We start from the raw sequence: 27,978 nt of genomic DNA, 5'->3' as shown, positions 1-27,978 counted from the left end.
AAAACGTCAGGAACACACCTAGCTGGACCTGCTACAAACATTATTTTCATCTTTGTTCTGGCTGTCTCCTTAGCTGTCTGATCGGCAAAAGCATTTCCTCTACATGCATCATCAGTGACCTTCCGGTGGGCGCTACACTTCACTATTGCCAATTTCTTGGAGAGCGTCAAAGCAGAAAAAAGCCTCAATATGAGGTGCAAATGTTGGATTTTTGTGCCATGAGAAGTAAGTAACCCTCTCTGAGACCAGAGTCACCCAAAATTATGCGCAACCCCAAAGGCATACTGGCTGTCAGTATAGATATTGACAACCAGTCCCTCACTCAATTCGCAAGCTCGAATAAGGGCAGCAAGCTCAGTGGCTTAAACCTACTGATAAGGGACCTGTGATGTCTCTACTACTGTACGCAGTGTGGTAATAGCATAAGCAGCAGTTGTAGTGCCGTCTGGTAATTTGAAACAAGAGCCATCAACATATTGTTCCCCTTGTAGGTCAGATAAGGGCACGTCAGTCAAGTTTACCCGTCCTTTCGTCTCTTCTTCCCTCCGGAAGATACAATCATGTTTGTCAGCTTCATCACTCTCGGAAGGGAGGGGTAGTAACGTGGCTGGATTCAGAGTTGCACATCTTTTAATGGTAATGTGTGTAGCGAACATTATCAATTTATAGCCAGTAAAACGTGCACTGGTGAGGTGCTGTGTCTTTGTCTTATTCAAGAGTGGATCCACAGCATGGGGTACCATAACTGTGAGGTCAGTATCAAGCATGTGTCCAGCCAATTGTCTGATTGAAGTGGCCACAACTGTGACCGCTCTTAGACAACTCGGGAGGGCTCTTGCGACAGGATCGAGCACTGCAAAGAAATAAGCACACAGCTGTTGCTTATCCCCAAATGTTTGTGTTAGAACAGAAAGCGCACAACCAGCCATCTCATGGACGTACAACCCAAACGGTTTGCCATAATTAGGGGTGCCAAGTACTGGAGCCAAATACAGCGTAGTTTGCAATTGCTCAGAAGACTGCTGACAGTCTGAAGTCCAAGGTAAAAGCTCATGCATTTCTTTCGTTGTTAATGCAAGCAAAGGTTTAATTAGTAAGTATCCAATGCTGACAGTAGGAAGTGATACCTATAAAAGTGCGCACATCTTTCTGTGTCTGTGGAACGGGCATTTTAACAATGGTGTTGATACGCACAGAGTCAACCTCCTACCCTCTTTTGACAGTAGGTGACCTAAATAGGTGACCTCCTGTCGACAATACTGAAGTTTAGAAAGAGAAACTTTGTGGCCATGCTGAGTTAAATTTAACAGCAGTTGAACCGTACTGTCTTTACAACCTTGTTCTTTGTCAGAAGCGATAAGTAAGTTGTCAACATACTACACCAATACATTACCTGAGGGAAGCGACAAGGAATCCAACTGACCTTTCAATGCCTGGTTATAAATACTTGGACTCTCAGTATAGCCCTGAGGAGCTCGACAAAACCTAAAGCTCCTACCAGCTAGGGTGAACCCAAACAGATATCTACCATATGGAAGGATAGGAATACTAAAGAATGCATTTTTCAAATCAATAACAGAAAATCATTTAGCAGTAGAAGGAATCATTATCTGAAGTGTGGTGATATCAGGAACCACTGGAAACTGGGGAACCACTATTTCATTGACTGCACACAAATCAATCACAAAATGGTAAACCTCTTCATGATCATCAGAGGAACCTGAGGGTGTCCATTTAACAATCAGAAGAATGGGACTATTACAAATATTGTCTCTTCAACTACTCCTTTGCATATTAAATCCTGAATGATTTATAGAATGGCTCGTTCTCCCGCCTGAGGTATCTAATACCTTATTCTTATGGAAGAGGTGTGGAGCAGTGGCCAGGGGGCCTGCATCCGAATCACGGGGTTCATGGTTTGATCCCTGGTGCAAGCGGCAGGTCAGCCCAGCACCATGTGACTCTGGGCAATACCTTGCTTAATCTTCCCGAGGGCCCCAAGCGCTGGGAAACCACTTCAGAGGTAGCGGTGCGCTTTACACATTCAAGTTTATTATTATACTGAGGAATACAAGGCAAAATAGCATTATCTTTCTCCTGGATCGAAAACTGTGGCATATGCAGCAGCCCCACATCTGTATCACCCGTCGCCCACAGAGTGGATGGTATGTCAGCAAATTCAGCGGGAAGAGGGAGTGACAGGCACTGTTTAGTACCTACACTTGGACTCATCGTCAAGTAAACACCTGCCGGGGAACAATACATAGTAGCATACAATGTCTTCAACAAATCCAAACCCATCAAAATGTTCACAAAATTTGGACGTAAACAAAAATGGGGAATCCACAGTCAATGGACCAACAGTCAGTGCAAGGGGGTGCGAAATGGGGCTTACAACCAGTACACCTGAAAAACCTACTGAAATATTATTATGGCCAGACATCATGGCCAAAGATCAAGAAACAGAACTCTCGTAGCACCTGTATTCACAAACAATTCCTTAGTTGGGCCAGGCAAATCTGTGCTGACATAAGGACCACGCTGATCTACAGGTTTCAAAAATGGTCCCTCACTCTGCCCTTGGCCATCCTAGCTGTAAGACAACTCTGTGACCTCATCTGTATCATAATCATCATGATAATTCTGTCCATCACGAGGGTCATCAAAGTAATTGTTATCAGAAGGACCATGAGAGACTGCAGCAGTCTGAGCCCTATCGGTCCCTCGAACTCATCCCCGAGGACCTCTCTCTCTAGGGACCGTAACATTCTGCAAAATAACTGGTCACTCGCTATGCTAATGGCCCTACTCTTTACAATATACACACTGATTTGGCCCCACAGGTGTTATGGTCGGCTACCTGCTAGTACGTGGAAGCTGTCTAGCGGAACCACCACGTCCTCTACCATTTCCCATAAATGCTTGCTGCAACAGCACCTTCATCTTCAAATCCTTATGCTTTTTATCTGTCTTTTATTTCTCCTCCTGATCATGAGTTCATAGTATTGAGCCATATTCAAAATATCATAAGGATAAGTCTGAGTGTAGGGATCCCTGATCTGTCATTCCGGCCCGACAATAGCCTCGGCCTCTCCATCCCTGTCCGCGGAAGGAATGGGAATGGATCAATCACCTGAAGGAGTCCCTGTTCGGGCGCTAACTGAAGGAAGTTACCCATTTAGGGTCACCCAGGTCACTAATGACCACCTCTCAGACTTCCATTCAAAATGAAGAGTTGGTCAGACATTAGAGAATACAAACCATCAACTGTTTATACAGAGTACACTCAGAGCAGAGCCCGGTCTTCCCAGTCACTAGAAGTGCTGCAAAGGGACTGAAATCAGCAAGCATAAAGATGCATTATTCACATTTCAGAACCAATGAAGGCACAATCAACATGGAATTTTCCAAGCAGATGTAGCTAAACAGAGAAATACAAAGAGTAAGTTTTGATTCTTGGACCGGGCACACATTATCTGCTATTCAAGGACGTTAAGCGCGTCCCTGCCACTAGACAGGGGGGAGAAGGACTCTTTCTGGTGGGAAAGGTATGCGCTAATATGAACAGTATATTCATTAGTGAAGCAAAACTCAACCTTGGAGAAACGCAACTCAGCAAAGGCCTTTTTTCCAAAATAGCAAAGGATTAGTTTCGATCATGATTCAAAATGTCACCCAAATGGAAAATGGTGCCGCAAATGCTAATTTACATACACAATAATTATTATTCTAACATAAAGAAAATCAATGGTGTCATTCATAATAATTGATAATCCAGTTATCAGGTAGCTGATCCAAATAGTGACACTGTCAAAAAGCCAATGCATGCAAGGAGATCATTTGTCTACTCAATATACTTTAAGTGTGGGTTGATCCACAACACTATCGCCCTTTGGATAAAGAAATGGCTGAAGGAGGTTGCCAAAGCCTCTTGATGTCTTAATTTCAAAAGTTCTGACAGCTGTCACTGTTGTGTCCGAACTAACAGTTGTAAGTATACATTAGAAAAGAGCAGTGTGAAGTGAATGATGAGAAAATACACAAATTATATGACATAGGTAGGCGATATTGCACTAAATAAGCTGGGCTTCCCTGAGAGGCACAATATTATTCAAGCAGCACATCAGTTTTAGGGTTAATATCACTTTCAGCCAGGACGATGGTAATGCCATCACGGAGGCGATCTATTGAAACCCTATGAAAACCTGATGAATCTTCAAACTCTGTACTGGTTTGTGCTGTTAAAACCTTTTTAAAAAGCTTTCTAATACCTTTTTAAACTTATCTGATTTTGCTGCTTGTGAGAGATTGGTCGGGGTCACCTTTTGGGGGCATTTGTGCACATTTTGCACTTGAGGATTAGTGCTGAGTTACATCACGATCCTCCCGGCTTAATAATTTTGGAGTCACCATCTTGGGGGTTAGAGACCGTGTACGCTCTAGTTCTCCAGCATTAATCGACTATTTAAACATGAGTGTGCAAAAGGCATGTCCAACCGTCGCCTGTCACCAGAATCCCTGCCCGTTTTTTCAGTGGTATGATGAATAACCCCACTTACACATCTGAGAGTTTGCTTTTGATTAGGCCTGATAATTATGGTGTGGTTGGCTGCTGTAAGGGTATGCCGGGCAAGCTCTTTGGTCCTTTCTTCTGTATAAATTGGCGATGGTGTATCCTGTCCCACAACGAAACCGATAAGTTGAGGGAAATGAGCGTGGAAAGATTATCGCCTATGCAATCATCAGTACAAGGAGATTCCTGGTTAGAACAAACAGGAATAGAAACTGAAATGAATTGAGTGACTGAGCGACCCTTGACCCCACCAAGTAGGTCGCTCCCCCTCCGCACAGCACTGCCTGTGTCTCCTTGCCCCAGCTGCCGCTGCTGAGGACGTTCTAGGCCCTCCCCCACCCGCAGGCTACCACCTGCGCCTCATCCCTGGTGGCCGGTGGTAGGCCGTAGGTAGGTTTGTTCATCCTCCGCATTATTGCTTTTATTGTATTGCCTGTATTTTCATTGTTGTGTCTGTGATTGCTGTTATCTGTCTTCTCCCGCTGGCTGTACGTGGTCCGTGCCCCTTTTTCTTCCCTCTGTTCCCCTGGCTGTCCCCGTGCTCTCTCTGCCGGTCTTTACTTCTGTTCCCCTCGATGCCCCCGTGTCTCTGCCCAGTTTTCCCTTCTGTTCCCCTCGCTGGCCCGTCCCTCTCTGCCCGTTCTGCCTTCTGTTCTTAACTGCCCCTGTATTTCTGTGTACCGTATTTTGCCTCTGTGCCACTCGTTTTTCCGGTATTTCTGTGCCCTTTTGCCTTCTGTGCCACTCGTTTTTCCCTTGTTTTTGTGCCCCTTTTGCCTTTTGTTCCACTCGTTTTTTGTGCCCTTCTGCCTTCTGTGGCACTCGTTTTTCCCTTGTTTTTGTGTACCTTTTGCCCTCTGTTCCACTCGTTTTTTGTGCCCTGCTGCCCTCTGTTCCACTCGTTTTTTGTGCCCTTCTGCCCTCTGTGCCACTCGTTTTTCCCTTGTTTCTGTGCCCCATTTGCCTTCTGATACCTTTGTTGTCCCTCACTGCCCTCACCACTACGTCCCCTACGTCCCCTGCGTCCCTGCCCCCCCTAAGAGCCCACTGCTCATTCGCTGCCCCCGCCTCCCAGCTGCTCCTCCCTCCCAACTCCCCATATATGCCGGCGCGCCAAAGGGACACCTAAGGCAAGCCCATCTGCGCCCGTCCGCACCTGGACCGTGCCCAGCGCCAGAACACCAGGCCCCCGCACTAGCCACGACGACCGCCGCCACTACGACCCCAGAACTCTGCATGCTCTCAACTCCGGACTGAGCCACACCTGCTTCAAGGCCACCTCAATACGCACACACGGCCCCTTCACCTGCCGGAACTGCAGCTACACCAGCCTCAGAGCCGACAAACCACCCACCAAGAAAGACCCCAACCACCACCGATGCATACTACTGAACATCCGCTCCACACGCAAGCATGCTGTCGAGCTCTGGGACCTGCTCGACACAACATCCCTGGACGTCGTCTTCCTGACAGAGACCTGGTTTTACGGCTCCTCCGCACTCAACATCGCCATAGCCATCCCAGACGGCTACAAGATCACCGGCAGAGACCGCACCAACGGAGTCGGAGGAGGAATCACCATCATCCACAAGAACAGCATCAGGGTCTCGACTAGCACCGACGACGCTCTCAGCACCGCCGAACACATACATTTCCAGATCCACAGAGACCCTAACTACACCCTCAGAGGCACCCTCATCTACCGACCCCCCGGACCCTGCCCAGAGTTCAGCGACTCCATCGCCGACTTGATCAGCACACACGCCCTGACCTCCACCGACTACATCCTCCTCGGTGACCTCAACTTTCACCTTGAGAACAACAATGACAACAACTCCACAACCCTGATCGCCAACCTCGGAGTGAAGCAACTCGTCACAACGCCCACCCACTACGCAGGCCACACACTCGACCCCGTCTTCTCCTCACGCCTGCACGTCTCCGTCAGTCACACCACCGAACTCCTCTAGACCGACCACCGCTGCATCCACTTCACCTTCCAGAAGCCAACCACACACCACCGCACCCAACAGATCCCCCGCCGCTGCTGGAACAAAATCACTGAAGACCAACTACACGCAAACCTCGCTCTCAGCCCACCCGCGGTTCCCTCCAACACCGATGACGCTGCCCACAGCCTCAGACGCTGGATCGAGGATTGCACCAACACCCTCACCCCACTGAAGAAACCCCCCCACAGAGAGACCAGCAAGAGGGCCAGCTGGTTCACCCCAGAACTCCTAGCCTCCAAGCAAGCCTGCCAGAAACTAGAGAAGAAATGGCACAGTGAACAAACTCCAGACAGCCACGCAGCAGACAAGGACGCCATCCACAACCACCACCACCTCATCAGGGTGGCCAAGGGGACCTCCTTCAAAGACTGCCTCGACAACAACGCACACAATAGCAAGGAGCTCTTCAACATCGTGAAGGAACTCTCCAACCCCAGCTCCTACACCAACAGCATCCCGCCATCGCAAGCCCTGTGCGACTCCCTCGCCACCTTCTTTCACCGCAAGATAGCAGACATCCACGACAGCTTCAACACCCAGACTGCCCCAACAGACAGCAACACAGCAGACCTGCCGCGCACCATCGACCACAACCCCCTGCTAGCCTGGGCCATTGTGAGCATCGATGACACCATCAAGACAATGTGCACAATCCACTCCGGCTCTCCGTCAGACCCATTCACGCACCACGTCTTTAACAGAGCAAGCAGCTCCATCGCACCCCACCTGTGCAACGTCATTAATCTCCCTCGAGATCGCGACCTTCCCAGAGATCTGGAAACACGCAGAGATCAACGCCCTACTCAAAAAACCTATGGTAGAACCAAGAGACCTCAAGAATTTCCGGCCCATCTCTCTGCTCACCTTCCCGGCCAAGGTCATCGAGAAAACCGTCAACAGACAGCTAACCCGATACCGCGAAAAAAACCAGAATCCTGGACCCTTCCCAGTCAGGGTTCCGCAGCAACCACAGCACCCCCTAATCACCACCACCGATGACATCAGGACCCTGCTGGACAACGGGGAGACCACAGCACTCATCCTCTTAGACCTCTCTGCCACCTTCGACACTGTCTGCCAACGCACACTACGCGCACGCCTCCACACCGCAGGGATCTGAGACAAGGCTCTGGATTGGACCACCTCCTTCCTCTCCGGCAGAACCCAAAGCGTCCGCCTCCCCCATTCCGTTCCAAAGCCTCCGAGATCATCTGCGGCGTACCCCAGGGATCCTCCCTCAGGCCGACGCTGCTCAACATTTACATGGCCCCGCTCGCACACATAGCCCGCCAGCACGACCTCAACATAATCTACGCTGACGACACTCAGCTGATTCTCTCCCTCACCATGGACCCCATCACGACCAAAGCCAACCTCCATGAAGGAATGAAGGCCGTCGCCGATTGGATGAAGACCAGCCGTCTGAAGCTGAACTCGGACAGGAGGTCCTCCTCCTCGGCTCCAACCCTTCAGCCTGGGACGACTCCTGGTCGCCGACGGCACTGGGGGCAGCCCCGACACCCACCGACCACGCACGCAACCTGGGAATCATACTTGACTCAACGCTCTCAATGACCAAGCAAGTCAACGCCGTCTCCACCTCCTGCTTCAACAGCCTCTGCATGCTCCGCAAGATCTACAGATGGATCCTGACAGATACAAGAAAGACAGTCACCCAGGCCCTCGTCAGCAGCAGACTCGACTAAGGAAACGCCTTCTACGCGGGAGCCCCGACCAAGCTCATTAAATGACTATAACTAGGCTGTGGGGTTTTAGGTTTAAACCTATAATAACTGATAAAACCCCACTGAAAGAAAAATAGCCCTCACCGGTGAAAACATATAAACACTGAAAAAACACCTGGGCAACCACAAACTAAATGCCATTCAAAGAAAGGAAAAAGAGAGTGAAAGTCATTTTTTTCTTCCTGAAGGGGTCAATACAATGTACCTTTGTTATACAAGTAGCAGTAAGAAAGACAGGCTAACATTATTCTGCTTGAGTTTTGTTCTTTAGGGATGCCACTAAAATATTGTTTCTTCTTCCTTTTACTTTTTCAGTTTTGTGGCCTTTGGTCTAAAGATGCAGGGTTTAGTTTCATGTTTTAGGTCTAGCTTAATTATTTTATAAACTATTGAGAATCAGGAAATATCAAACTCATATTTGATATTTTGGTTGCATTTGATTCTTTCACCGATAGGTAAAATGGCTGGTTTCATAAAAATCTTTCCTAATATGTGTCATCACATTTACCCACAGAGAATGGGTAAAAACCCTTAGACCATAGTTTCTAGTGGGACAGTATTGATAGTAGGTGATTTCCAAATACCTCAGGCTTTAAACATTCAATGCAAGGTATAGTGACAAGTATATATATCACCAAGCATCTGGGATAGTGGTGAAAACATGACACTAGACTTTTGGAAAACATGGAACGCAGTGTCACTTGTAATGCTCTGCAAAAAAAGGTTATTTCCAAGTTCAACAAGATTGGAGTGATATTGTTTGTATTTGCAGTGATTCAGCTACGTATAAAAAAAAGTTGTGTGATGACCTGTCAAAATTCATACCCGAGCTGAAGTGATTCCCTGTAGTAGATCCTTGCCACTTGTTAGATGGTATGCTGAAAGCATCTTTACAATCTTAAGAGTTAATGAGGGATGCTATTGACTTTTTAGTCCATTCTGGTGCACTGGTTTCTCTTACCTAGGAACTAAAACGCAAATATTTATCATTTTGTGCTTTATGTGGCATCAAAGAAAGAGTCATCCCAACGGTGTCCCTTAGCTGATGGCTCTCAGTCCAATGGGCTAAGAATGCTGAGAGGGCCTTTTCACAGAAGTTTACATGGGAAGAAAAGAGCGAGCGCACTTGACCCAAAGACTCACTGAAGAAGTATTGTATGGTGTACTACAATAAGATTCATTTGCAAAAATCTATTTGGACCTCATATACACTATAAGTACACTGTCTATATACCATGGTCTTTCAGTGCAGAAAGCAAGTAATAATAAAAGCAAAACGTTCCCTCAACACTGGAAAAACACTTTTTCTGTTGTTTTTAGTGGCGCAAAAATGTGTAACCACTGATAACAACTGTTTTTTAAGATATTGAAAATACTGAAAAAAAACCACCAGAATTTACCAAAAATAGAAACTGAAACCAGGAAGGCCTAACTATAACGCATCCAAAACACCTTGGCACGACTGATCCTCAACATACCACACCATGGCCACATCACCCCCCACCTGCACTGGCTCCCCGTCAACAAGAGGATATCCTTCAAGCTCCTCACCCACGCAAACAGGGCACTCCACAAGACCGTCCCAGCCTACCTCAACAGACGGCTCTCCTTCTACATCCCCAACCGCCAGCTACACTCCGCCGACTTCTCACCCGCCACCGTCCCACGCAGTCGAAGAACAACCACCGGTGGGAGATCCTTCACCCACCTCGCCGCCAAGACATGGAACAACCTCCCACTGAGCCTACGACAGACCCAAGACCTGCTGACCTTCAGGAGGATACTCAAGACCTGGCTGTTCGATCAGTAGTCGCCCCCCCAGCGCCTTGAGACCCTCGTGGGTATGTAGTGCGCTTTACAAATGATTGATTGATTGACTGTAAAATGTTTATATTTTAACTCCAAATCAATTCCCTCACACTGTAGATACTATTAGCAACATGAAGCCGAATTTAGAATTTATTATTGAGACATAGTTTAATGACCATACTATACCAGATCTATCAATGGCCATGCTGGAATGGTACAAAATACTAAAATGTGGGGAAGTCGGGGGGGGATTGCAATTGTATACAAATAAATGTTTGATTGCACACCACTGAATGACGACATGCAGGATGAAAGTGGCTGTGAAATGTCAATTTTCCACATCTCAATGCATAAAAAGATAGTCGTCGGAGTATCTGTCATTTACATGTATACAACATATATACAACTCTTTGTTTCTAGCTACACTGGCTTTCAAGCTGCCTCTGTTTGTACTGAAATTTCAATATTTCCTATTAGTGGGGAAACGCAATTTATATTTTGAAGATCAGGCAGATAATCACGGTAGATTGCTAGATAACATGAGGAAAGCTATAGAGCTTAAGCAATGGATTGTGGTTCCAACACATAAGGAAGGGCATATGTTAGATCTACTCTTCTCTAATTTGAATTTGATAAGAATACAATCGGTAGAGCCCATGACGTGGCCCAACCACTTTCTAATACAATTATTTTTGTGCATTTGAGAATGGGATGGGAAATTCTAACTTCGCTGTTACCAGCAGATGTGTTCATGGAGGAAAGTGAGCCTGATTCTTTTATTACCAATTTCAAACCACCAATAATTGGGGAGGATTGGTCTATGGATCAAGCAGTCGGGAGTTGGGAAATGCTATGTCTGCACTACTTGGCATCTGCATCACAGCAAGGAATATTAGCTTCCCAAATGGACATCTAAGCGGGAAGTGGTATATAGGAGAATTGAGGAAACAAAAAAGGGATTGTAAAATGCTTGAGTGCAAGTGGCAGTCAACTAACAGTTCAGAGTACAGAACAATTTATAAACGTGCACTGAATGCCTATTATAAATAACTAAGGAAGGCGAAGAGGCAATATTTTCTGAAAAGAGAGCTGTTAAAAATTGTCAAGTAATTAGCTCAAACTACAGTGTGGAATCAAGCAATCAAAGCCTCTGCAACTTTTTTTGAGGACTTATCCACACTTTTAATGATAAAATTATGTCCATCTACTCAATATTTGGGGTTCAACCACCCTTGGAAAGTGAACTGAAGTTTACCAAAATACATCGAGAAGCAACTTCCCACTGGGGGGAGTTTCTGGGTTTAACAGTTGAAATGGTACAAAAGACAATAGGAATTATGAGTTCTGGGTCAGCTAGAACCCTTACCCCCATTCTGTCTATTCTCTTTTAATCCTGGTAATTGCATCTCTGGTAACACTTCTCCTAAATACATCTTTAAAGGAGGAGGAGTGTCCAACAAGTTGGAAACAGGCCTTAGTTGTGTCTTTAGCTAAGAAGGAGTGGACAGTTCCACGCTCTCCAATTATCACCCCTTATTTGGCTATGATAATGGAGTGATTACTTAACGCTCAATTAACTTAATACTTAGAGAGTAATTACATCCTGGATTCAGCTCAAAGAGGATTGACGGCAAAGAATAGCACCAAAACTACATTACTTGCAGTGACTGACAGCATTAGGTCATAAGGTCACCGAGGTGTGGCGCCGCGGCCAGGGCGACTGACGCTGGAATCTGGGGACCACGGTTCGATCCCCGGATCCGGCGGCAGGTTAGCCCAGCACCATGTGACTCTGGGCAATAGCTCGCTTAATCTTCCCGACGGCCCCCAGCGCCTAGAGACCCTTACGGGTGATTGTGCGCTTTACAAATGTGGACTTTACTTTACTTTACTTTTATAAGTAGATCAAGGGAAACCAGCTGTACTAATACTATTAGACCTATCAGCAGCCTTCGTTACTGTGTCTCACCATCATTACTTCGAAGGCTGCATGAAATTACACATTCAGCCACCTTGCACTGGTTCTATTCTTTGCTAAGTAATAGATTGCAATCAGTATAGCTTCCACCTTTTAGATGTAGCTCTAAAGATGTGCACTGTTGAGTTCCTCAAGGCTCTTTTGGGGCTACACACGCTTGTTAGCATTGTGAAAAAAGGGGATTTGAGATTAACATGTATGCTGATGACACTTAACTGTTTATCTCTATTGATAAGTGTGACAAAATAAAGGATTACCTAGTTCAGTGCCTTTCTGAGGTAGCAGAGTGGTTGCATATCCACTGTCTTAAAACTAAATGCAGATAAATCAGAGATTTTATTTTTTGGATGTGCGGAAAAATTCTGCAGTGATTTGCGGTGGCAAACAATGTTAGGCCCTGCACTCAAACCAAAGAAAGTGGTTAAAAACCTAGGCTTTCTTATTAAAAATGCCCTGACCCTCCAAGAACAAGTAACCACGATTCAAGGGATTTATTTTGGACTTCTACACATCATTCGTAGACCTTTCAGATAGATTCCAATAGCCTGGAGAAGGAACATAAGTCAAGCTGTAATCCTGAGTAGGATTATGGAAATGCAATGTATGTAGACATGGCTGAGTACTTGTTCACACAGATCTCTACTATTCAAAACATAGCTGCTAAACTTATTTGTAATAAAAACAAAAGGAGCTCAGCATCAGCCTGCCTTGACAAGCTCCATTGACTCCCAGTCCATAAACGAGACATTTTTAATATAATGTGCTGTACGCACAGAGTACTTTATGGAAATGGCCATACACTATTGTTGAACAAAGTACATTTGCAAAAACCTATATGGAACCTCAGATCATCTAAGAAGGCTGCTGTATCTTGTAAAAGAATAAAAAAAATCCTGGTTGGGTGTCTGCTCTTTTAAATTTTAGCCTCCACTCACTGGAACAAGCTCCCTCAGTATCTATGCACTGTGTTAGATTTACTGTCATTTCGAGATAAACTGACACCCTGGTGTTATATCCTGCTCTTCCTCTCTCTTTGTGCTCTTCCTCTTTCTTTGTCCCTCCTTAGTGTTAGTGTCTGCTTGTCTATGTGATGTCTCTGTGACATCATCCAAGATTCTACCTGTTGAGGGATTTATCAGTTACCTGGAGGCTGAGTATGAAGTTATCTGCTCCCGGTGGGGTTTCTTACCATATTACATTCCTACTTGAATGCTGTACCTTCTATCTAATCTCAAGAATAAATATACTACATGAACATTACAACAATGACTCATCATCTTTATTTTACCTAATTCAACACTGGGCGACGAGGTAAAAAAGGACCCATTTAAAAGAAAAAGGACTTCATTGAATTTAAAAAGGACATCATTGCAACCAAAGACAAGAAGAGAAACGTTTAAAGTTACTTTCCTGCTTCTGGGTACCCCACCGTTGTCTGAATCCAACCGACAGCCTCAACCCAGAGCATTGGAATAACTTTTGGGATGTAATACTACTACTATATCATCTGGCACTAGAGCAAACTTAAAGGACTCCCTGTTTTCATCTAGTGAGTCAGCGTTTTACGTGAGTAACGTTACTGCTGCTGTCTGTCCTAGGTGTGCCTGTGCTACTTCTGCAACCTCCTGTTTAAATGGAAGTGTTCCTGTGCTATTTCAGGAATCCGTTGTTTAAAAGAATTTCAGCTCACTTTGTGACTTCAGTTTATTGCCTGCGCAACTTGTGCCAACCTGCTGTTTAAAAGTCTCCTGTTTACAAAAGCGCTACTTACTGGGACCGTTAAAACCTGCAGTTAAAATTAAAGTCTGCCTGCATCAATCTGTGTGAACTCCGTGTTTCGGTACCTTGGAGGTTGTGCACTGGCAGTTTGAGTGAAGAGACGGCTATTCTACTTTGTTCTTTGGCTTGCCGTGTGGCCTACGCTGAGACCTGATGCCTATTTCTTGACAACTGTCTTTTTTCAAATTTAAAAATAATGATGTAGCTTGAGCTCCAGGGCACACTCACCTTACTTCTAGCGTCGCATGGAGGCAGAGTGCTTCTGTTACGTCTTCCTCTCCTCGTTCCTCCATGATGCCTGTTCAGCTGCCTATCGACTCCTGCATGTTTCTGCGTGCCTTAAACCACCCAGCTTGGCGTCAAGAAACGTACCGCCATGTTGTGGTTGGTACCGCCATTGCAGTTTGCCTTCTTGCCAACCACGTCCTGCACATACTCTGCAGCAGTACTACGTGTACTTCTGGTGTGTACTTTTGTCAATTTCTCTGTCATGTAGCACTACGGCGTTTCTTCTTTAACTTCCAATATTCGATATTTGTGCACTGTCATCTGGAATTCACATGCCAGCGCTTGGCTCTACATCATTTGGGAGTCTGTCTACATTCCTGACTTCGAGAACTTGATCTGCACACCATTTCACTACGTTTGGATCTACAACCCGGGTGAGAGATCGCTCACCGGTGTTTGATGTTTCATGATTTATTTATTTATTTATTTTCCTTAAACAAAAGGGTGTTCTCCAACAAGGTACTGTTTGATTTTCTTTACATTTTCCCATGGGGATTTCTACAGAGCTGTTTGTGTCTCCCTTCATTCAAATGACAACGGTGACTACTTTTATTATTTTGATTTGTTATGTTTAAGATGTTGTGTACAATTTTGCATATTTCCTAATTTATGCAATGTGTAGTTTGCGCTGTAATTTACCCTTGAGTGCATTGCTTCTAAGTACTGTAGTGTGCTAAATATCGATTTATATGCTCAATGCTTAGAATTCTGTTTCTAGGTTATGTATGTATGCTGTTACATGTTCTTTTCTGAGTGGATTTGCAAGTGATGCATTTTGAAATAATTTATTCTATTATTGCCTACTTTACTGGAGCCACGTTTGTGCTCAACCTTTGTTGAGATACTCATTTGCTTTCAATTTGGTGATGACTTGTAGGCGTTATGCTTATTGGGGTCATTTATGTGCTCAACTATGTTGAGGTGCTCCAGTTTGTTTTCATTCTTAGTGATGATGAGCTAGAGTGATGCTCCAGTTTGATGTTTATATCTGTTATGAACCATTTTATAGTTCTCTATTGTTAGAGGTGTTCATGTGCTTGCTATTAGAAGCCGTAGGGGCTCAATTTTATTGTAATTTCAGATGAACCACTTATAGTGCTCTATGGTTAGAGGAGTTCATCTATTTACTGTCTGGAGCCGAGGGCTCAGTTTTATTGCTGATTTTCTGTTACTTACTGTGAGGAGCTGCATGGTCTCAGTTTTATTCTATTGATAGAGAAGTTGTGCATTTTCTGTGAAGAGCCGTTTTGCCATGAACCACTTTTACTGTGCTCTATGTTTAGAGGAGTTCATGTATTTACTTTGAGGAGTTGGGCTCATTTTTATTGTGCTTTATTTTAGAGGAATCGAAAATATTCGAATTTGAGGAATTGATATTTCATTTTCTATCTACGGTACTCAGCCATACTGTACCTTTGCTCATTTGTATTGAGATGTTCAGTTTTCATTTCATTTAAGCTTACATTCTTTTGTTAGCATACGGTGCTTGTACAACCTTTGTACCTGTGCCCCTTTGATATTACCTCTTCTTTCCATCTTGTTGAAGAGGGTGTTTATTTCTGGTGCATATATGTTCTTCTTACTTCTGCCTTTCTGCTTCTGTCATCTTCTGTTTCATCTTATCCATTTTTTCAATTAAAGGAGGGAGGTGTGTTATATCCTGCTCTTCCTCTCTCTTTGTGCTCTTCCTCTTTCTTTGTCCCTCCCCAGTGTTAGTGTCTGCTTGTCTATGTGATGTCTCTGTGATGTCATCCAGGATTCTACCTGTTGCTGTTCAAGGGATTTATCATTTACCTGGAGGCTGAGCAGGAAGTTATCTGCTCCCGTTGGGGTTTCTTACCATATTACATTCCTACTTGAATGCTGTACCTTCTATCTAATCTCAAGAATAAATATACTACATGAACATTACAACAAGGACTCATCTTCTTTATTTGACTGAATTCAACACCTGGTTATACTCATTTTAGGTCCATGATCAGAACCAGTATGGATAATAGTCCATCAATGGGGATGAGTTGCATGCTTCACTAATACCCAATACAATGCAAAGTGAACTGCCTAACAGAGTGTCTGCTTTCCCTGCTTGAGGTATCTGACAGATACACTCTCATTCCCAGGCGATGTTTGGCAGTGTTGAGCAAAGAACATCTGGAAATCCAGTACTTTTTAAAATAGCAAACACACAGTCCACCTCATGATGTGCCTGACAATCTATCAAAGGCAGTTCCTGCAATACTACTGCTTCTCCTGTTTTCTGACAATGTCTGGAATGAGCTCAAATCTGTTTAATTCAAAAAGTTCCTCACCCTCAAGGTCTGAAATTCCCAAACGTATAAAACAAAAGACAGATTCATACAACTCTTTCTTGCTGAGCTTAAGATTTTTTAGGTAATCATCTGCCATTTCAGCTTTGTATAATATGTATCCACATGCCTTTTTAAATCACTCTATGTTGGGGATACCATAAGAAGCTCGAGCATTAGAGCAGTAAGCACTTCAGAGTTACTCAGAATGGAAATCCTACATTTCTTACAGCAATACAATGTATTCGATATCCATCATAGTAAAGCAGGGGTGTTGTGGTTTATAGTTTTGCACCAGTTCCCAAACATCCTGCAAGATATATACGGGAACTGAAATGACAACTGTTGTACTTTATTGTGAATTGCCTCATTCTTTTGCACACGCTCATTATTATTAATTTAGCTTTCTTATGTTTTTTGTTTTTGCATCATGCAAATCTGCTAGTGTTATAGAATGTATGTATGTATTTAAATTGTGTATTATATAATCTGTGTACTCTTTGTGTTGATAATTGCAGTGTGTTTAAATTCAAGCAGTTGAATTATGGTGTAGAACCTCTTCTATAGCCATCTGCATTCACAATGAAAATGAGGAACGTCTAAGCAGTTTAAATTATTCATGTGCAAGTATACAGTTTGTCACTTAGACCCTTTCATTAAATGTGTAGCAATAGTGAAATGTTGCAGTGCTTATCAATTCATTCAAAGGAATACAAACAATATGATGCAGTATATCAAGGCTTGAATGTCACTTATCTCTTGCAACCAGACATCCGTTGGATATCTTGACTTACCAGCCGAATAACACATAGTAAGTGGTGAGCGTCAATCTCTTTTTCTGAAAATTGCATTTCTTTCTTTACACAGAATTTAAAATCATTGGAAATGTAAAGTCAAACACTTAATCAAAACAGGGTTTAGTACAATACAACATTCCCATCCACAAACATCAAAGCAAATAATGTTTCATGTAATGCTGTCCTGCATTTGTCTATTCTTAGCATGGTGTAACACCTCCTATTTATCATTTCTGCTGAAAGGCACCTTTCCCCGACCTAAAATGCTTGCATGACATATACAATATCAGAGACTTTTTTATTCCAGCTATCATATAGTAGGACAGGCTATTGTGTAATCAGATTATTACATCACACGGACAAATCGTTGAAAAATATCCTCTGAAACCGGGGAGTTATCAGTTCCATATTGTAATTGTAAATTGTATTTATATAGCGTTTACTACCCCTGACAAGGCCCTGAACTGCTTTGTGGCGAGTAGCACACTAATCCCTGACCCAAGATTGGAGGTTAGAAGTTAGTAGATTAGTATATATTTTTTTCTTTGTCCATTAGCTATGTTCGGTATGGTATGCAGACAAAATATCGATATTTAAATATCGATATACAATAATATCGAAGTTTAAATATCGAAGGGACATAATATAGAAGGTAAGTAATATCGATAGATTTAATATCGATATTAGTAATATCAAAGTTTGAAATATCGATGTCAGTAATATCGATGTTAATAATTTCGATGTTACTAATCAATTTTTAAATTATTTTTGTGTATATTATTATGTATTTATTATGTTTTTAATTTATTTTTATGTAATTTAATTACATTTTGTGTTTTAGTACTGTAGTGGGTTGTGGATTTATAGGGGAATAGGGTGGGAATTAATTTAATTATGTTAAATTAATTATTAATTAGTAAGAATTATAAAATAATTTTAATTAATTGATAATTATTTTTAATTAATTGTTAATTAATTTTAATTAATTGATTAATTGAGAATTACGTTCTGTAGCGGTTTTGTGGGTTTATAGGGGAATAGGGTGGGAAGTAATTTAATTATTTTAAATTAATTATTAATTAGTAAGAATTATAAAATAATTTTAATTAATTGATAATTATTTTTAATTAATTGGTAATTAATTTTAATTAATTGGTTAATTGATAATTATGTTCTGTAGCGGGTTGTGGGTTTATAGGGGAATAGGGTGGGAAGTAATTTAAATGTAATTAAGTAATAATGTTCTTTAATTAATTGTTTTGTTAATTATATATTTGTTAATTAATTATTAATTGGTAATTAAATATTATTATATGGTATTTTTTATTAATTTTGTGGGTTAAAAATAGTTTGCTAATCATGTTTTTAATAATTATGTATTGGTATTTGTAAATGGTTTATATTTATTTAATAGTTAATATTTTTATTATTAAAAAAATACATTTATTTATAAGTTTGTTATTTTTACCCCTGCGCTATCCAACACTTTCCCTACTGTTGCACTCTCTGGAGTTGGAATAGTAATTTTTACCCCTACGCTATCCAACACTTTCTCTAATGTTGCATCTCTGGAGTGGGAATAGTAATTTTTACCCCTACGCTATCCAACACTTTCCCTACTGTTGCACTCTGTGGAGTGGGAATAGTAATTTTTACCCCTACGCTATCCAACACTTTCCCTACTGTTGCACTCTCTGGAGTGGGAATAGTAATTTTTACCCCTACGCTATCCAACACTTTCCCTACTGTTGCACTCTCTGGAGTGGGAATAGTAATTGTTACCCCTATGCTATCCAACACTTTCCCTACTGTTGCACTCTCTGGAGTGGGAATAGTGATTTTTACCCGTACGCTATCAAAATGTTTTTAATGTTTTTTATTAGTTTTACATTGTTATTAATTGTTATTTATATTATTATTTTATGTATATAACATTATTTGTAATTTATTATATTTTCATTTATTTATAAGTTATTACAATAATGATTTTAGAGTTATTATTAATGAAGTATATACTATGTATTATATCTTTATTATTATGAATTTTTATTACATTATTTATTAATTTTAAATATTGTATTATATTTTTAACTATGTTTATTACATTTATAAGTATTATTTTGTTAATATTACATTGTTTTTTTATTAAAATAAAACGATATTTTCTAAAAAACAATATTTTTGACATCGATATATTTTTTTCGATATTTTTGTACTTACCTTGTTAGAGATAGGATCTCGATTTTATTGGCATCGATATTTTAGTTGCAATATTTTGGTAGGTAGATATTTTTGTAGTCGATATTTTGTCATAGATTCGTTAGGTATATGATCTTGATTTCTTGAGAGTTTATTAGAGTTTAGAGGAGGGGCTGAATGACAGGAATGGATCTGAAAGTTGTATTTGTGAGTAGTGGTCATGTGTGTCTGTTAGTCGGTGACATGGCTTAAAAAAGGAGAGGAAAGTTTGAGAAGGATGTTTTGGGGCTCATAGTAGTAAGAAGGCTTGGGATTAGTCGGAGAGAGAAAAAATAACGTTGAAATTAGTACTTTTTTTCAATATCAAAAGATTGAAATTAACTTATCCTAACACATATGCACATGACACATATTGCCTGAAAAAAACCCTCTATATAACATGTGCATAGAAGCAGTTCTTTTTTCTGGTGTGCACATGTATCTGTTGGTAAAGTAAGCATATTCTTTCAATGACATTTCTTTAAGTTTTAGTGCAGGCATAAACCCTTCTATGCATTAGCAATTATGACATTGTCTGGTATACATGTGTATCCTGTGTTGTAATGTACATTTTTCTCTTTATGTGAACATATCTGCTTATAAAAGGAAGCATAGTTTAATGTACAATGACGTGTGCATAACAACAACTTCATCGCTATTTTGTGAGAAGCGTAGTTTGTCACATTGGATTATACTGTTGTGGTACACTGTTGTGTTGGGAGTATAGTTGTACTGTGGGGAAGAGCCACTCTTGTCTAACTTTCCGAAGCCAAGATGTTTGTCAGCGGATCTTATGTGTGTTAGTAGTGAATGCCATAGTTTGACTGCTTGAACAGAGAAACATGTCCCACCAATGGTTATCCTGTATGTAGCAATGATGAGGCAGGGAGCCATTCTTGAGCATAGGTTTCTTTTTTGTATGTATTTGTTGATTTTCTTCCTGATGAAGAGAGATCTTTTCACATGTATCGCTTTGTGTGTGGTACAAAGCAGCTTGAATTTGTATCTTCTGGCAACTGGTAACCAGTGCAATGGCCCTCAAGGCAGGGGAGGTGTGCGCTTGTGACTTTACATGTAGGAGTAGTCTAATTTCAGCATTCTGAATTCCCTGTCATTTTCTCATAGTTTTCAAAGGTGAGCCATGATGCAGACCATTAGTGTATTCTAGTTTTGATAGGACAAGAGATCTAGTAGCTTGAACCTTTTGAGGAAATCCTAGGTTTCTGAAGATGTGTTGCAGTGTTTTTTCATTGTGAGAAATCTTGATTTGGCTACCTTGTTAACTTGTGCATTCATTAATAGCTTGGCATCTATGGTAATTCCAAGGTCTCTTACTTCCTTAAATATTGTTGGTGGTGGCCCTAGATCATCAGGCCAGATGAAGACAGGGTCATATATTTTCTAGTCACCACACATGAATATTTCGGTTTTGGAGGCATTCAATTTGAGTTTGCTCCACAGTTTTGAAGTAATTGCAGATGTATACGGTTCCAATGTCCTTTGGGTGTTCAGTTTCAGAAATATCTGTGTTTCATCAGATTAATTACAGCAGGTGAAGTCAAAACCATTGATAAGATTTGGTAATGGTTTCATATGAATGTTGTAAAGCATAGATGAGATAATTGGGTCTCGAGGAACTCCTGCTTTAATGGTGTAATTGTTTAGTAGAGAAAGGAGGAATATGTATAATATTTGGTCTATTGTGTAGGTGTGATGTGATCCAAGCGTAAACCCTTTAGTTTAGCTTCCTCAAGTCTTTGGATTGGTGTGCCATGATCCACTGTGTCAAAAGTTGCTGAAAGGTCCCAGAGAAGTAGGGCAGCAACCCTGTTCTGGCTTAGCCTGTTTTTAAGGTCATTCCAGATAGAGATATGGGCAGATTTGGCCCGTCTTCCTGGAGAGAATCCAGTCTGGAAGTCAGAAAGTATGGTGGTTACTTCAATGAATTGTGACATCTGGGCGAACGTTGCTCTTTCTATAAGTTTGCCAAGGAATGGTCCATTTACTGTGGGTCTGTAGTTGTTGGGATTTTGATTGTCCAGAGTAGGTTTGTATGTTTAATAATGGGCATATGTACATCTTTTTTAATTCATCTGGGAAAACTCCGCCTATTAAGGAATAGTTGATGAAAGTTCGGATTGGGAAAGCCGCAAAAGTTGATAATAGAATGTTTATTAGACCATGGAATGTTGAGCGTTCTATTGAAGACAATGGAGTAGCTCCAGATTTCTAATGACTGGTTGAAGCATGGAGCAGCAACATTCTAATGTTTGCCTTTCACAGCTGTTGCTGTGAACAAAGGCCTCATGGAGCTCGAGGGGATTTCAACCCCCTCGGGCTCCGTGAGGCCTTTGTTTTACAAATTAGAACATTATGCCCTCTAGGGGCAGAATGTATTAATAGTTTTATAGCCCTCCACAGCTGGTCTATATCGGTCATTAAAGGCCCACTCCCTTGTTAAAGGCCCAAGCCGATGCTGGAGAGGGCCATTTATGGTCGGTATAGCCCGCTGCGGCGGTCTATGAGGCTATATTAGAATGCCAGCTGGATTGATCACTTTGACAACATCCCAAAAAATCAGTTAGTGATATTTCTTTGAAGGAGTGTAGTGGCTTTACTTGGCTTTCCCTGAAGTTTTTGTAGGAAATGGGTTGGGGCTGTTCTTTTTTTGTTGCTCAAACAAGAATCCAACATGTTTGCTTCAGTTTTGAATCGGCCTGGTTGGGATTTTAATTCTGCGTGTGAAATTGGAGAATTTTGGCAACTTTGCGTTACTCTTCTAATGTGTGGTGAAAGTTTTTCCTATTCGTGTAATTCAATGACAATGGGAACAACGTTAGGCTTCAGAATGTAAGGTGGTGAGTGCAAGCGAGATTTGGCGTCGCCTTAGGCTATTTCGAGTCGGTAGGAGGACTTCTGTGATTTTACAAATGCAGGCTGCTTCCTGAGTACATTTTCTATGCGAGAAGCAGCAAAATCAACTCACAAATAGCATGGTGCCATTCGCGCTGTTTTTTCATTGTTGAACGTGCTAAAATTGGAGGGCAAGCAGCGCTTTGCTTTTTCTGCCCCTTGGTGGAATTCCATAGAACCTCGTGGAGTTTTTATTTAACTCCGCATGATTCTGAGGAGTGTATTTCTACTAGTTCCACCCAGGCCTAGCTATGTAATGATTTACCAGTCTGTTACAAAATTCTAGAGAAATGGGGTAGGTAGCTTCTGTGCATTTTGGCTTATGAAATTCTGTATTTTATAAAATTCTTCATAAGCACACTTTATATTGTGGATTTGGTTAAAATATTATGGTGTTTATATCTTTTTTTTGTAAACTTGTATATTCTGTTGTGTCTGTTTTGGCACATCTTGTCTTTAGGATAGTTTGTTTTGAGCTAGTTGCGTTGAAGTTTAGCAATTAGATTTTTTATAGTTTTTTTATTTAAATTCATCCAAGGACCATGTTTTCTTTTGTTAAGCGTATATGTTTTCAGAAGAATTAGGTGGCCACAATCTCTCAAAAGTCATTCATAGAGTGTTTGTACAGAATTGCCCGCGACCAGTTCCGTTTCTGTGGTAAGTAATTTTTCTAGTTCCTCTAAATGTAGCTTGTTCCAAGGAAGATATGTAGTTGAAGGCAAGATGATTTTATTTTGGGTGATATTTGGTGCCTTGTGCTGGACAGCAACAAGCTGGTAGTCTGACCAAGTGACTCGAGTATTTGTTTGGAATGTGACTATGTCTGGGTTAGTGAAGGTGATATCTAATGTGTGTCCAGTAATGTGTGGGGGATGGGAATGAGTTGCTGTAGGTTGCGTGTGCCTGAGCCAGTGAGTTTGAGTATAGTGTAAAATTTATATTGTAAAAAAGCAATGAGTCTGTGAATGCCTGATTGCTAGGTGATAGTCTGTAGAGGAGAAAGTAACATGAAACGGTTGGGGTAGGGTTGGATAAGGAGGGTCGCACAACCGTACAGAAACATCCTCAGCTTTGTTGAGATTTGTTGTCTTTTTAACTATGACCAATAAGCCTTCTTTGCCAATGCAATACATGCTAATAGTGTTTGTGAAGTACTTTTAGATAGCAATTCTTCATAATATTATAATAACAAAGATAAAAGTTGAAAAAGGGAATGCATGGGCGCATCTGCAGCCATTCATCATTGGTGCCTGATGAATACTGAATCCACTGGTAATTGAGTGTCATACCTTAGGGGTGAACATGTGCTGAATGTCATCCTTTACACCTTTTAAAAGAAGTCCTCTCACTAGAAAGCCTATCAGCTCTAAATATGGGAAGGGGGAACTAAAGTACATGATCTGGAAACAAAATAGTATCTAACTGAGCCCCTTACTCAGCTAGGTTTCCTTCCAAGAATAATAGAACATGCTATAGGTGTTTGTGAAGTACTTTTAGATAGAAATTCTTTATAATATTATAAGAGCAAAGATAAAAGTTGAAAAAAGCAAAGTGTTGATAACAGCTGCATTGATTAATCATTGGTGCTTGGTGAACACTTAATGCACTGATAATTAGGTGCCATACCTTAGGGGTGAACATGTGCCGAATGCCATCAACTGCACCATTTAAAAGTAGTCCTCTCACTAGAAAGCATATCAGCACTACGTATGGGAAGAGTGAACTGAAATACATGATCTGGTAAAAAAAATAGAGAGAAAAGGAATTAAGACAATGTTTATGCTCATTATTTTCTTTAAAAAAGTAACTTCAAACAGGACAACAATGTTGTTCAACAGAATGTTTAATTATTTTCAAAACAGCATGAGCAAGGCATCTAACAAAATTCATATACAATATCAGCCTAACAATGAAAGAATGGTACAAAATGTGTGGCACATTGGCACTTGGGCTGATTAGCTTTTATTTAAATTATGCTTTGAGTTCACCTGAAATCTGGGAGTTTGACAACAGATGTACAATGAAATATTCAATTTCCCTACTGATTTTTCTTAATTTCCTTCTTTTGCCACTGTAACATACTGTGTGCTCTGGTTTCAGCTAAACCAATTTGATACCTACATTTAAGAAACAGAAAGATAAAAACTCACACCTTCTCAACCTTCGAATACCTTAACACCATCATTACACGCCCAAACAACAAATGCCATCTCATCTACCACCCCCCAGGAAACTCTCCGGCAATCAGTGACCAAATCTCAGACCTACTTACTCAGTGCTCCCTAGCAAACTCTGACAACATCTTCCTAGGTGACTTCAACCTCCCCTGGAACAATGATAATGACACTGTTATACAGTCCCTAAGTGAACTCCTTCTCACAAACAAGCTCACCCAACACTGCAAGTGGCAAACCCACAACAAGGGCTCTACCCTAGATGCTATCATAGCCAGAAGCAAAACTATAACCATAAATAACATTCTCCCAATCGACTGGTCAGATCACCACATCATCCTTTTCAGTATCAACCAAACAGTAGCTCCTTCAATCAAGTCTCAAATCACCCACCAATGGTCCAGAAATCTCAAAGACATCCCCCTCCCTGCCCTTCAAGAAACAATAACATTGCTGCTCCCAACCTGCTCAGACAACCTCAACACGGTCGAGCTCACCTCTCTGTACAATGAAACAATGACAAGTGCCCTTGACCAACCAGCCCCCCTAAAACTCAAAAGAGTTAGAGACATCCCCTCCCGAGCCTGGTTCAATAACGACCTTAACTCCAAACGAAGAAAAGTAAGAGCCGCTGAGAGACTCTGGAGAGGGAACCCATCCACAATCAACATGTCCCAACTCAGAAAAGAACGCAACAACTACAAAAAACACATAATCAAGGAGAAAGCCTCCTTCTTCCGGAACGCACTAGACAAAGCCAAAAACCGCCCCAAAGAACTTTTCAACATCATCCAGAGACAGACCTCCAAGCCCACCAAGGCTAACCCCCCTGCCTCCAAACTGCAGTGTAACAACCTGGCTAAATTCTTCGATGATAAAATCTCCAAAATTGAGCTCTCCCTAGACCGCCAACCTCAATCTCAACACAGTAAATCCACACCCCTTATGAAACCTCTCCCATCCCCAACCCACAACACGATCACTGAAGCCGAGACCACTCCTCCATCGACCCTCAAACTCACCCCTCACCCTTGCCGCCCATATCCCCAAGCAATGGAAAGACTTCATCCCTCTCTCCGAAGAGGACATTTCTAATGTGATTGCTAACTCCAAACCCTCCAACCATTTCGCAGACCCTTTACCCGCCTCCCTAGCCAAGAACCTCAACCTCACTCTAACCCCACTGTGGACAAAGATTATCAACAGCTCTCTAAACAACGGATTGATGCCCGACTGCCTCAAACTAGGCCAAGTCACCCCCTCCTAAAAAAAGCTGAGGCCGACCCTAATGACCTCAAAAAGCTTAGGCCCATCACTAACCTCCCTTTCCTAGCCAAAATCCTGGAGAAATGTGTTCTCTCCCAATTGAACCATCACCTGGAATCTAATAACCTTCTCGACTCTCACCAATCTGGGTTCAGAAAAGGATGCAGCACAGAAACCGCTATACTGAGCATTACAAACGACATTCACAACACCCTTGACTACAACAAATGCTGCCTACTTGTCCTCCTCGACCTATCAGCTGCTTTTGACAAGGTTGATCACAACCTACTCGCCCTTCAAAAACGCGTAGGAGCTGATGGCAATGTCCTAAAATGGTTCTCCTCACTTCCACATAACCGCTCACAACTCATAAAAATCAAAAACTCAATGTCCAACACCTCTCCCTCAACTCAAGGTGCTCCTCAAGGCTCAGTCCTCTCTCTCCCAAACTCTTCAGCATTGACATGAAACCACTCACCGCCATTCTAAAACAAACAAGCATTGACTATCATCTCTATGCTGACGACACCCAGTTGTACCTCGAAGTCTCTTCCATCAATGATATCCTCCGCCTAAACTCCACTCTCTCTAAAGTAGAAAATTGGCTTACTCTCAACCACCTCAAACTCAACCAAGAAGAAACCGAAATCCTTGTCTTCTCAAATCACGAGCAACCCGCTCAGATCCAAGAATGGCTAAACCACCTTACCACTCTAAACTGCAAACTCACTACAGCAAACTCAGTCAAATCACTAGGGATCTCTCTAGACCCAAGCCTCAACATGAGTTCCCACATCAAATCCACTGCAAAAGGCTCCCTCTACAACCTAAAACTCCTCAACTAAATAAATCAAACCCTTCTTACCCCCCAAGGACCTAAAAACTGCAACCCAATCTCTAGTTCTTTCCAGACTGGACTATGGTAATGCCACTCTAACCGGGTCAGCTAGAACACACACAGCCCCCTTGAGAGCCACCCTCAACGCCGCAGCAAGAATGGTCTCAGGTTCCAGGAAATTTGACCACATCACCCCTACTCTACAGGCCCTAAAATGGCTACCCATCGAAGCACAAAACGGCCTGCCTCACCCATAAAGCCTTGCACACAGGCAAACCGGATTACCTCGCTGCCAAACTCACAAAAGCTGGACAAACAAGAAACCTCAGAAGCTCCAACTCACTCCTCTTACTCCCCCCAAAAAGACATAAACAAAAAGCCCTCTCCTGCTCTTTCTCTGGGAATGCCCCAAAAATCTGGAACTCTCTCCCTACTCACATCAGGACGAATCCCTCTTTTACGATCTTCAAGAGGCAACTACAAGAATTCCTTCTCAACCGCCACCTCTATGCTTCCGGACAATGACTTTGTTACTCTTGGTACCCAATATCCTCGTGACTCTCACTGTACTTTATTGCTTCTGTTTTTCACTTTCATGTACGCTGTAAAGCGCTCTGACACCCCCGGGTCTTGCAAGTGCTATATAAAACTCCAAATAAATAAATACATAAATAATTGTGTATTCGTTTATGATAGAACAGGACGTTGGGACCCATGACAACAGACATGTTTTGGACTCCCTTTTGGAACGTGGAGATGAATTAGACTACAAAATTACAAATATCTCCACTTGTCCAATAGATCAAACACTCTCAATAAACACACTACCAATAACTCTATAAAATGATGTACCTGCCACTTCCAACTCTCTGGACATAACCTTTCATCTGATCAGCAGACCTGACCCTATTAGAACATTCATTAAGAAAATTGTAGACCTCATCAGCACCTCTAGTTCAATACCATTTTACTCTTTGACTTCAAACCTCCAGCCAATTCCCCAAGCGTGAAAGAAGCATTGTTGGACTTTCATGACACTATAAATTTCAAACAACCTACTAAACCAACCCAGATCAAAATCAACATTGTGAAACTAGTCTTCAAACTATACAGTATTTCAAATGGCACTAGAGTGTTTAGATGATGCTGCTGTAATAGTCATCATCCACCTGACACAAACCACTCACCAGTCAATGAGCCTCCCCACTGCACTGTAGCCATTTCACAGACATGCAATTTAAATTCTCAAGCAAGAACACAGC

The 27,978-nt window shown here is 42.0% G+C and overlaps 1 protein-coding gene across 1 annotated transcript in view; it reads right to left on the bottom strand.

Moving 5' to 3' along the window:
- The window catches only part of SLC6A15 (solute carrier family 6 member 15), a 316,654-nt gene that overhangs the window by 110,394 nt on the left and 178,282 nt on the right, over nucleotides 1-27,978 (bottom strand). The window contains exon 6 of the mRNA XM_078674224.1: nucleotides 24,065-24,175. Within this exon, the coding sequence (XP_078530350.1) occupies nucleotides 24,065-24,175 (111 nt within the window). The remainder of the gene's footprint in view (nucleotides 1-24,064; nucleotides 24,176-27,978) is intronic.

This window comes from Lissotriton helveticus, chromosome 1_1 (genome assembly GCF_964261635.1).
Source record: "Lissotriton helveticus chromosome 1_1, aLisHel1.1, whole genome shotgun sequence".
Classification (NCBI taxonomy): domain Eukaryota; kingdom Metazoa; phylum Chordata; class Amphibia; order Caudata; family Salamandridae; genus Lissotriton; species Lissotriton helveticus.
The sequence above is the reverse complement of the archived record's forward strand: the minus strand, read 5'-3'. Positions and strand labels throughout refer to the sequence as shown.